General features: G+C 41.4%; 1 protein-coding gene across 2 annotated transcripts in view; it reads left to right on the forward strand.

Annotated features, from left to right (window-relative positions):
- The window catches only part of LOC130541803 (anosmin-1), a 182,850-nt gene that overhangs the window by 98,320 nt on the left and 70,876 nt on the right, over nucleotides 1-13,654 (forward strand). For both annotated transcript variants that reach the window (XM_057315651.1, XM_057315640.1), the window contains exon 3: nucleotides 7,381-7,443. In XM_057315651.1, coding sequence (XP_057171634.1) covers nucleotides 7,381-7,443 — 63 coding nt within the window. The remainder of the gene's footprint in view (nucleotides 1-7,380; nucleotides 7,444-13,654) is intronic.

Genomic DNA, 13,654 nt, shown 5'->3' on the forward strand with positions numbered 1-13,654 from the left:
AAGCACCTCACTGTTCTAGGACTCTCGGTGGCTCCTCATTGAATTCCAAGGGTTGTGTTTCTAGCCTTGTAGTTTACTGTGTCTTCTCTTTTCGCTATCCTGCATCATATATTACCCCCCCACATATATCCTCAAGCCCCAGATCTGCTCAAGGTGGTCAAGTCCCACTCCTCCTTCTACGTTAATTCATGAATCCTTGATTCTATGCAGTCCTCTCCAGATATCCCATATAGAAATACATATCACTTCTTCATTGTCTTAAGGCCCCTTATTTTCTCTTGGCTATTTTATGCTTCTTCACTTTAGACTTATATGCTTTCTCCCATGGAGATTATATACTGCTTTAGGGCACAATGACTGCCAATTTTCCCCCATCTTGGAGACTAGATGAATACATCACATGTAGGAAAGGTAAATCCTTATTTGTTGATTTAGCAGATGTTAATTTGAACAGGTTGGAATGTATGGAATGCTGGTTGCTTTGTTTTAATGGGTTCTATTTATTTAATATAATGTAATTATGGGTTTTGTTTCCTTGATTATTGGACATGTGTGAAAATCTGAATTTTATAGGAACATTTTTATGCTTCAGAATTTATTGTAATTGCTATTTAGGTAATAGAATTTCCTTTGCTGGTAATGCAATAGAAGGTAATATAATTTCCTTTTATGGAAGCATTTGGTTAAATGTAAGGTATGGAATTTTGTCCTCATCTGTCCAGATGGTAGTTCACCAAAGCGATATCAGTAATTTCCCTCTTTGTCAGTACTTTGGCTCCTAAGAGTTGGATCCCTTTGTCTGTGATATGAAATACTCAGTCTTACTGGTTATGATTTCATAAGTACCTTGAAATTTGTAACACCTGCCTAGGGCATTTTGGAGCTGAATGCTTTCCGAGATCATAGTAATTCATGAATCTTACAGATTTGCAAAGTACTTTTCAGTTTCCAAATCCCTTTCACTTACATCACCTCATTAAGCCTTTGCAGCTCGTGGCATAAACAGGGCAGCGTTCTGTAATGGAAAGAACATTCCTTTGAGTGTGCCAGAGCATGGGTCCAACTTCCCATTCCTGAAGTCTCGACCATAGTCACTTGCTTTGTTTAGTCAACCTCTCTACACTGAGTTTCCTCTCTCTAAAATATAAGAATAATAGTACCTAATGTTACGTACCTCCATGGATCTGTTATTATGGGGCTCCATTGAACAAATAATTTTCAAAGTGTTTTATAAATCCATAAAAGTTCTGGCACTCTTTGGTGTTCAGTAAATTTTTTTTACAAGTTAGTATGAATGATTGTATTCTCATATTTGAATTAGCAAATGGAGGCTGAATAATTATGCAATTTTTTTTTAACAGTTGTAGGTTAGACATGTAGCAGAGGTAGGGCTCAAACCCAGGCTTTCTGTGCCTCCATTCTGCACCAGCTGCATTGCCACAGTGCATGGGATGTTCCTGAGAGTCTGTCCTGTCTTTTGCACGCTCGCTCCTATATGCTTTCGAAGGATTATGGACGGTTGGCAGATATAGGCACTCCCAAAGATGAGTTTATAGTCAATTGGAGATAGTGTATCTTCAGTACAACTCATAGCCTCTGCGAATAACTCAAAAATAAAATGTGAACATTCTTGGGGAAAAGCTGCATGGAATTGCAGAGGAATCAGCACATGCTGTGTGGATAGCAGTGGTGAAAACAGGCTCTCTTTAAGGAAGCAATTCAGTAACCCAGTGGAAGTCAAGGGATCTTGAGTTTGGGGAGCAGAAAAGAGACCAGCTTCACAGAAAGTCATTCATGAGAGGTGGAAGAAGCTGTTTAGGCAGGATTTGCTGGTTGACCAGATGTTTTGAATGTAAACCATATACTTTGGGCTTAATTTGATAATTATTGTCTAATTTTATCAGAGAACTCACATTATCAAAACCATGTCTTACAAGGATGAATGTGACCAAAACATGTAGAATTGTGGCATAATTAGAGGTGACAGTTTTCACTTAGCCTTTACTCCTCTCTCCCGGGCAAGTTGTTTCTCAGGATCGACTCTGTTATTATGACTAATCCACTGCATTTCTGTTGCCTTTTTTTTTTTTTTTAAAGCAATTTCTCAGCCTCAGCACTATGAACATTTGGAGCCAGATAATTTTTTATCACGTTGGAGGGCTAGCCTGTATGCACTGTATGATGTTTAAGCCACGTCCCTGGCCTGTGCCTGCTAGAATCCAGTATGTTTCTCCTCATTGCTGCAAACAAAACCATCTCCAGACATCACCCCATGTTCCCCGAGAGGGCAAACTCACTCCCACTTCAAAAGCACTTACTTAGAGCAATTTAAGTAATGTATCTAATATCTTCTGTTATAAATAAATTGCAGTGAAATTACGTACAGAGCATTGCACAGTATATTTAGAAGTCGGAAAGATTCGCCTAAAGTCAGTGTCGCTGGCTTATCTGTAAAGTTTGGAGTGCTGGGCGGTTCTGGACAAGAACCGGAAGGCAGTGAAGACCAGTTGTCTTCTGGTCATTGGCTGAGCTCTCCAGCTCCCTGTGCTTCCTGCCACTCCCATTATTCCTAACTTGCCCTCCTTCGCTCTTACTCAGTATCTGCTTGGTCCCTGGAGAAATACTTCCACGCTTGAATACGAGTGTGCCAACTCCAGGAACTGCTTATAAAAACATTTAAACTTATCGATACATTTATTTAACAGAAGTTCATTGAGCTGCTACTCACATTAAGAATATTGTAGTAAATGTGGCAAAGTTCCAGTGCTCGTGTGCCCCACATTTTAGTAGAATAGTTTATGTACATGTTTCATAGTACTGTGTATTTTTAAGTAGAAATGGAATACAGATGTGTAAGCTAAGGAAGTGATATTGCAAATGTATCTTTCTAGAGTAAGTGAAAAATAACTGGTGTCTACATTCCTAATGATGATCTGTGTTAGCTCTGTCAGCCAATTTTTACAGATTTTCCCTGAAATTTTAAGTTTTGCTTTGTTTGGCTTGAGGCAGTAACATGGGAAGAGAGAATTTCAAATTGTTGGTCATTCTAAAGTGTGAAAGCTTAAAACACTTGCTAAAATAGTAAATTCAGTTACTGTTTTTTTGTGGTTTTTTGTTTTTGTTTTTTGGTACTTTGATCAGGGCACTTACAGTTGTGATATGCAATAGATTTCAAAGCAATTGTCTGCTTGTAGTATTATTTTTCTTATGGAAATGAGATTTGAACCTGCCCTCTTTTGACAACCCCCCCCCTTTTTTTAATCTGGAGAAACAGGACTTTTTTTTGTTTTAAGTATGAGAGAAATGGTTGGGTTTTTTCCCCCCCTTTGGCTTTTATTACAATCATTTTACCTGGCTAAGAGCACTATAAAGAAATCGAGCTTTGACAAATGGATCCTGCAAAGATTTACTGAGATTTCCATATCCAGGCTTTTCTTTTCAGATAGTTTTCACAGAGGATTATTAAAAGAAAATGTTGGTGGTCATTAATAACATTTTGTGATGTATCTTTAGACACCGATGAGTACTGGCTATTGGAAATGAGGCAAGCATGCAATTTAAATCGAACTTTAAATGAATTGCGTATACTGATGCCGGACTTGGCAGATAGCAATGCTGGATTAACAAGAAGACAAGTAGGTTACGTATTGCTTCCATTAGCATTTCACAAGCGTGCCTCCTTTTGTAAATGGTATTTGGTTTATATAAGGTATTTGTTCCACAGTCTGTCAAGAACAGAATTAGGTGGAATTGTGGAGCTCTCCAAGGATTGAAACTCTTTAATGCACCAGTGTCTATGGTTCTGACAATACAACTGAGCACGCGCGTAGTTAGCCCGTGTTCCCAATTTACATTCGCAGCAATGGTCCAAAGGAAGATTGACGTAATTATGTGGAGACATTGTTAGCCACATTGCAGGGAGCAGTTTCATAGGGAAGGAATGTTTGTTGGATGTTTCCTGAATAAAATGATAAAGACTTAATTTGTAAATAGCTGAACTGTGTTCCTGAAAAATCCCCAGATCTTACGGAGGGGCCCTTCCTCATCATAGGACACGTCTCCTACCGAACAAAATCTCAAGGTATTCTGAAGAGTGCTGTTTATTCGCTTCAAGTGGTCTTAAGAAGGAATTAGGTCTAGCTATACTTATTAAGTGACCATTAAACTTTTTTGGCTAGGAGCCAATGTCTTAAAACAAATACAGAGAGGTCTGAGGATAAGGAATCAGACATACCTTTAGGAAACAAAACTAACTCTTGAAAGAACTCATAAAACACATAAGGGAGACGAGGTTTTTTTTTTTAAAGATTTTATTTATTTATTTGAGAGTGAGAACACACGTGCATGCGTGCCTGTGTACACGCACGAGCAGGGGTGAGGGGTCAGAGGGAGAGGGAGAAACAGACTCCCCGCTGAGCAGGGCCCCATGCAGGGCTCATTCCCAGGACCCCGAAATCATAACCTGAGCCAAAGGCAGATGCTTAACCAACTGAGCCACCCAGGCGCCCCAGGAGACAAGTTTTTAAGTGACTCCATTGCTGTTAGAAAAATGGTATTCTTTTACGATTGTGATATTGGCCAAAAACTGTGCATTTGCTTTAACATGCTTGGGAGAGGTGGACACCAGGAAACTTGGGACAAGCTTGTGTAGGTCTTGGAAAAATTTTGTGGAAGAGCTCAAGTTTTTAAAATTAAAATAACTAAACAATGAATTGTTCATATGCAACATTAAAGAATATACAATCTAAAATATTCTTACAAGAAACAGATTGATTTTTTTTTTTTTTAAGATTTTATTTATTTATTTGACAGAGACAGCCAGTGAGAGAGGGAACACAAGCAGGGGGAGTGGGAGAGGAAGAAGCAGACTCCTAGCGGAGGAGCCTGATGTGGGGCTCGATCCCACAACGCCGGGATCACGCCCTGAGCCGAAGGCAGACGCTTAATGACTGCGCCACCGAGGTGCCCTGAAACAGATTGATTCTTTATGAAAAATAAAACAAAGTGACAATATGGATCTTTTTTTTTTTTTTTTTTTTTTGGAGAGGGAGAGAGAGAATCTTAAGAAGGCTTCATATTCAGTGTGGAGCCTGACATGGGACTTGATCTCGCAACCGTGCGATTATGACCTGACCCGAAATCAGCAGTCACTCAACAGACTGAGGCACCTAGGGGCCACCTTTTTTTCCCCGTCAAATTGTACAGCAGCTCCTCCTGCTGCCCCAGCTTTGTTGAGATACGATGCACAACCTTGTATAACTGATGTGTTGATCTGATACACGTATATATTGGGAAATGTTTACCACAAGAAGGCAGGTCTTTTCAAAGTTCAGTAAGCATCAGAGTTTCTTAGAGAATTTGCTCACAGAGATTCCTGGGCTGCGATCCCAGAGGTTCAGACTCTAGGTCTAGGGGCAGGGCATGAGTTTGCACTTCTGGTAAATTGCAAGGTGGTGTTCATATTACCAGTCATCGATCCCTCTGTGAGCAGCACTGCTGTGACAGATGGCCAGTTGGCACATGGACAGTAGACTCTTAGAGTTTAAACCATGTTTTACAGCAGAGGGGGAGGTGGCTACCAAGTGGAGTGAAAAGCAGTATCGGTGTATGTACGTATATATATATATATATATATATATATACGTACATACACATATAGATAAAATAATAATGACCTGAGGGGAGCCAGGGGTAAGCTGGCTTTAGAGAACTGACATTTAACTCTATGGGACTCTTCGTTTTTGCTAATTAAAACTTGCATTAAAACATAACATGGAGGGGCGCCTGGGTAGCGCAGCCGTTAAGCGTCTGCCTTCAGCTCAGGGCGTGATCCCGACGTTCTGGGATCGAGTCCCACATCGGGCTCCTCCGCTGGGAGCCTGCTTCTTCCTCTCCCACTCCCCTGCTCTGTTCCCTCTCTCGCTGGCTGTCTCTCTGTCACATAAATAAATAAAATCTTAAAAAAAAAAATAAAATAAAACATAACATTGAGAATCAAATCTCTATTCTTATTAATGTAACATTTTAATTTCAACCATGAGGACTGGCTGTGATCTCTTATTTATTACTACATGTTGTATATAGTATATATAATATTATATATGATATAAGGAACTGTATTTTAGGTAGTATATATAGTGCTGTGGTATACATATATGTGCATATATATATATGTATATAGTTCCATGGTGTAGTGGTAACATATAATGTATGTACTATGTATATTTTATATATTATTTTATATATATTATGCATTATATATTATATATATTTATATTTATGTATTATATATATTTATGTGTTCATATATTCATATATTGTATATATTATACTAATTTTATATATTATTCTATTTTATATATTATACTAATACTATATATAGTACTACATAGTAATAAACTATTATACATGTATCCTTTATTCAACAGTATCTTATATTATTACATATATACACATATATGCATTTAATATATATAATATATACTATACGTTATTACTATTAACATTATTATTATTGTTGTTTGAATAACGGAGCCTAGTTATTATCTTTGATTTGTTAATATATGTGATAATACATTTTAAACATATACTCAGATTTTATTCTCTATTCTGAAACTCTCATGTCAGTTTATTCAATATATTTAGGTTGATTCAATATATTCTAATATTTATTTGGTAAATATGTTAAGGTGCATTCAAAATATTTTAATAGAGTAATTAAACTGGATGCATGTTAATGCTGTTAGATCCATTGAGCTAAACACATTAGTTAACAACTATATGTTATATATAGATATTTAATACAATGCCCCTTCACCCAGTCACCTGCAGGAGACTGTATAGACAATAGTCCTATGTTGCCAGTTGTAAAAGCAACTTCATATTAAAGTTTATGAAAAAACAAAATTCATCTGTGACAACAACTTTCGAAAACATTTTTTTTTTTTTTTAGAGATTTTATTTTTAAGTAATCTCTACACCCAACAGGGGGCTTGAACTCACAACCCCGAGATTCAGAGTTGTGTGCTCCACCAATCCAGCCAGCCAGGTGCCCCTAGAAAAGATTTCTTACCGAATACAAATATTTCTGTCTAAACAGTTGTGCCCGATGGTGAATATCACCACTTCTCCTACATGTCCCCTCCGGACTGTGCAGCTTTTCTTTCTCGGTCGTGTTGCAATAGACATTTTTTGTTTCTGTTCGGTCGTGCTGCCTCGCTCAGATGCCCGTGATACACCATTCCAGTGATGCACTGAGTAGCTCGGTGCCCTTCACGAATTAGCAGAAGTAGGTGTGGACAAGTAGGGAGCGCAGGTGATTTTCCTTTGGCCCTGTTTCTTACCCATTTCTTTCTTTCCTTTTACTGTTAATCCCCCCAGTGTCTGGAACCCTGCAAGGAGTCCTGGGACCCGCGGAAGCAGCAGTGCCAGAGTTTCTGTGAGGTAAGGCCGCCCCACTGTGCACCCGGAGGTACCCAGGACGCGGCGTCAGTCTGACAGTGCTCTGCTCGCATCGTTGGCGTAAAGGGCCCCTGCATTCTGCAGGTTGGGGAGTTCAGTTTACTGCAGGAAGGGGTGTGTGTGTGTATTGTGAATTCATGTAAAAAGGGAACACATTTTGAGCTTTCTTAAAGCCTGGCTACCCACTGCTTCCATTATTGGAATAAATATTATTACATATGCTTAGAGACGAGAACCTTTTTCAAGGTAGAAACTACTGCTGTCCTCCTACTTTCCATCAGGCTATTGTACGAGTAATTGTCACCATGTATTGATGTTCTCATGCTGTGGGAAGAAGCCAGCCATTTTATTAGTAGTGGGGTTCTTGACGTTTTCATCTCATCGTTCACCCTTTGAGCTCCCCCTATCCTGGACAGGAGACTTGCCCATTTTTAACTGTGTGGGAGGCTGTTACTTGGCCGGTGCTTTCAGGTAGAGAATAAAGGGTGTTACTGTCCTGGACACCCACTGTCTAAAACCCTCAGTCGTGCTGCAGAGGAGACGAGCAGCTTTGCTGGACTGTCTCCTCCAGAGCAAGTCGGGGGTCCAGGCTCCGACCCAGCCTGGGATCTGCTCGGAGGCAGCCAGGACGATGTGGAGGGCCAGCTGGGAACAGCGGTTGAAAAGTCTGCTGTATCAATCAAAGCAGTTCCGTAGAGGGTTGTGGGGAGCCGACCAGGAGGGAGGCCTTGTGGCATGGGACTGAAGTGATGGTACCGGGCTTCTCTGAAGGGAACTGGAGGCTGACAGGGAACCCTCCCAAGCTCCTGCAGACAGACCGACTGATCCAGACTTCCCCTGCACGGGATGCTCCTGGGATCCTGCGGCCTGTGTTTCACCATGGAAGGCATGCAGATTTTATTCCGAGGATCTGAATATGGAATTGGGATAATAATAGCTCCACCAGTTTTATGATGCCCAAAGTATCTCCACGGTCTGAATATCATTGACTTCCCGTAGGCACGGAGATAAGCAGAGGCATGTAGTAAGTCCGTAAGAGTTATGTTTGGAAGGCATGGAGCTCTGGGAAGTCAGAACTCATTAAGCGTCTCCCCCAGTCTAGGTAGAAAGAGCCAGCCTAAAACAAAGCCCTGAGCCTCACACCTTTCCCTGCGTCCGAGCGCTGCTGTGTGGCCGGACTTCTTGGACAGTGAGGAGGGGTCAGAGTGTTACTGGGTTCTTGTAGGAAAGTGTTCAGTATGGTTTCAGAAGAGAGGATGGAGAAGTGTTTCTCAACACGAACAGGATCGATAGGTGATTTTCCTAATCTCACTTTTATTTTGCTTTGAAAGTTCTATTCAGCATTTTGTGGCGTGCTGCTGGAATATGGGTGATTCGCAAACTCTCACGTAATGGTGTCTGTGTTGCCGGAAGCGCTCCGGACCTGAGGATTACTGTCACTGAAGTGTTTGGAAGCGTTTTGTAATCGTGAACATTAAAATGCCTCAGATAATGCACAGGACTGGCAGAAAGTCAAAGTTACTTAGCCCGATTGCTCTGCAAGGACACTCACAGCTAAGCTATGATTGAGTGTTAACTGCCCATAGAAGAAGAACCTTCCTACGTCTTTGTACCCAGCCCTTTGGGGTGGGGGTGGTACAGAGGAGCGTCAGTTATGGTTTCTGTCCACCCTCAAGGGAGCTGACATATTATCCATGCAGTTTCCTCAGAACATTTTGGCTGCTTCAGGGATTCCATCCGAACTTTTCCTGAAAGCGTGTGCTGACCTGGCATTAAATTTAATGTATCTTTATATTAGTTATCTCTTACTGCATAACAAATGACCCCCAAGCCTAGTGGCTTAAAACAACACACATTTATTATCTCCCAGTTTCTGTGGGTCAGGAGTTTGGACATGATTTAAATGCACGCTTTGCTTCAGGGTCCCACGATGCTGTAATCAGGGTGCGGGCTGGCCGGGTTTCTCGTCTGGGGGCTCAGCTGCTTCTGCGGACAGTCTGCCTCCAAGCTCATTGCAGTTGTTGGCAGAATTCATTTCCTGAAGGTTATAGGACTGAGGTCCCGTTCTCTCGATGGGTGTTGGAAGTTGCCTGCAGTTCCTCACCACGTGGCCCCCCAGGACGGTCACGACATGGCCGTTTACTTTTCCAAGGCCAGCGAGAGAGTCTTGATCTGCAGCCTGCTGAGACCAAGTCTCTGTAACACAACATATTATCAGGCATGACACCTCTTCCGCTTTGCCATATTCTGGTTAGAAGCAAGTCACAGCCCCCGCCCAACACACACACACACACACACACACACACACACACACACACACGCCAAGAGAGGTGATGACATCAGGGGACGTTGTGACTCAGTGGGGCTCACTGTATGGTGTGTCTACTACAAAAAGCAAATAAAAAGAGGTGGTTCAGGCCTCTTGAGGTGTCGAACAGAGCAGGGTCATCAGAAAGACAACAAAGCCCTCCTACTCACATTTTGCATTCTATGCTGTACGCAAACCATACATCCATGTGAATGAAATTACGCTGTCATGGGATCTGGAGGAAGAAGACATACCCTGTTGTCTGCTTCATAAACACAGGGTCCCTTAATATCAGGGATGCTGGGCTGATGTTGTGACATCTGATCCCTGAGAAGGAAGACGTCATTGAAGGTCACCTGAAATCTCTCCCCCTGGAAATTCCAAGTGTGATAGCACACTTTTATAATAGCTCTTCTCTCCGAAACAACTGTGAGGTCTTGTGAACCAAATCCAGTTGATTAAAATGGGACTCGTCTACCAATTGTGATTCCTGCTCTGGTAGGAGAGATGAATTGAAACTGGAGAGGTGGGACAAATAGAGGCCAGTTCACGTGAACGCTTTGTGGGCAGACCTCAGCCCAGGGGTCCCACCGCTTGAGCCTCCCTGATCCACGTTAGTTCCTTTCAGCATTCACCTCGGTGTCTTGTTTCTTTCTATGTTGTGGTAATGTCTGCCTGTTACGTTGACATAGACTGAATCCTGAAAGACTGATCCCTGTGTCAGCATTTTGGAGGCTGATTGTTCATTGAGGCAGCCCTAACACAATCCTGTCCTTCCTCTCACTTATCCTGGGAGTGCCTCCAAGATCCCTGTTTCCGCGAACCGACGAAGCTTTCCCTTCGTAAACGCATAGAGCCAGAAGAACTGTAGAGTTTATTTTTCTCTGAGTGGAACAGCTAAACTCTTAGATAGGTTGGACCTAGTGTGTTGATTTGCAAGACAATCTGAGCTTTATTTGTCTTCTAAGACATGTTTGCCTCCTGTTTTTATAAGTAAAGCTGTGTAGGAACACGGCCACCCCAGTTTGCTTGCGTACCGTCGGAGGCTATGGCAGCAGAGCTGAGTACTTGTGATGGATCCTAAGGGCCGTGAAGCTGAGACTGCTTACCGCGTGGCCCTTTACAGAAGAAGCTTTCAAACTCCTGTCCTAAGAAAAAGAACAGTCATAATCCTGTCGCAAAACCTGCCTGACCCTTCAGAGTGTTGTTACTTCCTGATCTGTATGACCAGCACCTGTTTCTAAACAAAGCTTTATCATTCTTGGTATTTTAGTTATAAAATCTATTTTCCTCCGTGGAAGAGATTTTTGGAGGCATGTTCATAATCACCTACCTAGAATTGGTTTGTGGCTGCCTCACACATTGATCTCTTAAACGTCTCATTTGATTATTTATACAGTTCTTTATACGGTGCTTTTAAGCTGCTGTCAGAGTTAACGATGTTATTCCTTAAATGGAAAAGTTAAATGTGTTAGAGCAGGAATGTTGCAGGATTCCTTCAATGGATCATATGGGAGAATTTTTCCCGTGTCAGTTTTTGGAGCTTGTTGGGTCATGACAGATACAAAGACAGGTCATGCTTTAGTGTTTTAGTTTATTAAAGATTATCTCCATCTTATTATTTTTTAAAAACATGTAAAAACCATAGTAAATCATTTTTCTTCCTGATCATGAAATGCACATTCCTTCACGTTTAAATGTTCCCTTCTTCCAATTGCAGGCATCCAAATTATCAAGGAAAGTATTTTTCTTTCTTAATGGTATAAAATCGTTATGTCTATTATAATTGCTGTTGTCTTAGTTTTGATGAAACATGATACATGGTAGTTTGAGTCATCCATCACCTTGCTGGAGGACACACCTCTCATCTTGAATAATGACGTTTCTGATTTCACGACTTCCCCACCCTAGTAGGAACTCACTGGGACTTCCATATTGGCAATGTGAAGTGTCCGCTAGGGTCATGGAGAGGTGAGACCTCATCTGTGTCAGGGATCAATGAGACAGGCATCCAGGACTTACAGGAAAGCTGTTCTTGGACCAGCCTGGATTCTGATAGATCTAGTTCTTGTCATTGTGAACACAGGAAGAGGAAGGAGGTTTTCACTCGACTGCAAATAGGATTACTGATTCATTTCTTGTGCTTTTGCTTTTCAAAATGTTTTCCAAGCTTATTATATTGCATTTTCACAACAATTCTTAGAAGAAGTTAAGCCTGAATTTTGCTCAGTAAACTTAATGGGCGAGAGGCCTGACACACAGGTGGAAATGGTTTTATCTGCCCAAGATTCCATGTTTAGTAGGTAGCTGAGGAAGATCGGGAACCCAGGTGATGGTGCATCTCTTTTCCGATGTGTGCTGCCCCAGGCACCCCCTCCTAACTCTGTTCGGTGTCCCAGTACACATCCCCCCAGCAGGAAATAAATCAGAGCCTGTTTCTAGCGTAAAGTTGTTGGCCAACCGTCTGTCCTTGAACACCCTTGAACAAGAAGGGTGTTTTGATTATGCAAAATCCTAGTTAATTAAGGGCACTTCAAGGAACTGAAGCAACAACAGGGCTCCTTACTACTTTGGGTGCCCTGGGCCGTGGAATGTTCCAGTACTACTGAAAACACACGCCAGAAACTAAAGCTGTTAGGATTTATCACGCTCCTACAGGGGCTTTCTTGTACTCAAAACTTGTTACCCTTCCAGTGCTCCAAAACCCAGTTCTGTATCCTACAATCTTGGCTGTGCAGTAAATGCATCCCTTAAGGAACGGAAGCAGCAGCTTCTCGTGTCTGGGACATCTGTAAAACAGTTAAATGTACGGAAAGAAGCTGATGAGTGCTGAACAAGAAAATGGTGTCATATGCCCAGGTGTGTGCATGTGCGGAGGGGAGCACGAGAATCAGCACAGGTGCATTGGAGGGCGTCAGGGTGGAATTTATAGGTTTCTTCTGAAAGCTTCACTTTCCGCGCTGAAATCCCATGAGTGGCCAGGAGTGATCGTGAGAGCACATTTTCCAAAAATGCTAGTTTTTATTATTATAAATAGTAAACTTTTATTTTTATAAATGATGAACCTTTACCTTTCACTTTTGCGTAATGCGTACGTGTTCCTTATATTTCTGGATTGTGATCTTTGGGTGGTGGTGGAAAGTGTCGACTGTCCTGGTTTCTGTTTCAATTTAGGGGATAGTGGGAGTCATGGAATGGAAACATTCCAAGGAATGCTTATGAAGTTTTACAATTGTTGTGAGATTTCTTTTACCTGTCATTTTATAAAGGAAGTTATCCTCATTCTGTCAAATTTTATAGCCCTGGAAAATGAGAAAATGAAGCATATTGAGTGACTTTTTAGGGTTGTTCACTAGTTTATTGGCTTGATGGGACATGTTCTCCATGGAATGCAGGCTTTTTCCCCTCAGTTTTTTGAAATAGACTGCATTTTCACTGAATTTTTATATGATGCTGGGGGAATATAGAATTCTATGAGAGTCGATTAGAGGACACTTGATGAGTTTGAAAATTGATAAGGAGCCAAGATTGGAGATCATTCTGAATGATTTAAAGACCTATCTTGTCAGAAAAGAGGGACAGAGCAGGTAGGAGTTAAGGGAATACGCTGGAAATTGTAAGAGCATCAAATTTAAGTAAAATATGAAAGATGCATGTACAGCACTTAACAAGTGACTGAACATGGGAAACATTGAGTAAATATTAGCCATTTTTACTCTGAAGAGGAGGGCAAGGTTCACACTTTTGAATTCTGTGATAGGTCAGTGAGTATAGACTTGAGAGGAATTTTGTCGTGAGGAGGTGACTGGAAACTGGTTGAAGGGTTTCCCTGGAGGTGCAGTCCTCAATCTACAATTCTGGGTCGTTGAATAGAAAGTACGGGAG

Source organism: Ursus arctos, chromosome Y, assembly GCF_023065955.2.
Source record: "Ursus arctos isolate Adak ecotype North America chromosome Y, UrsArc2.0, whole genome shotgun sequence".
Lineage (NCBI taxonomy): Eukaryota > Metazoa > Chordata > Mammalia > Carnivora > Ursidae > Ursus > Ursus arctos.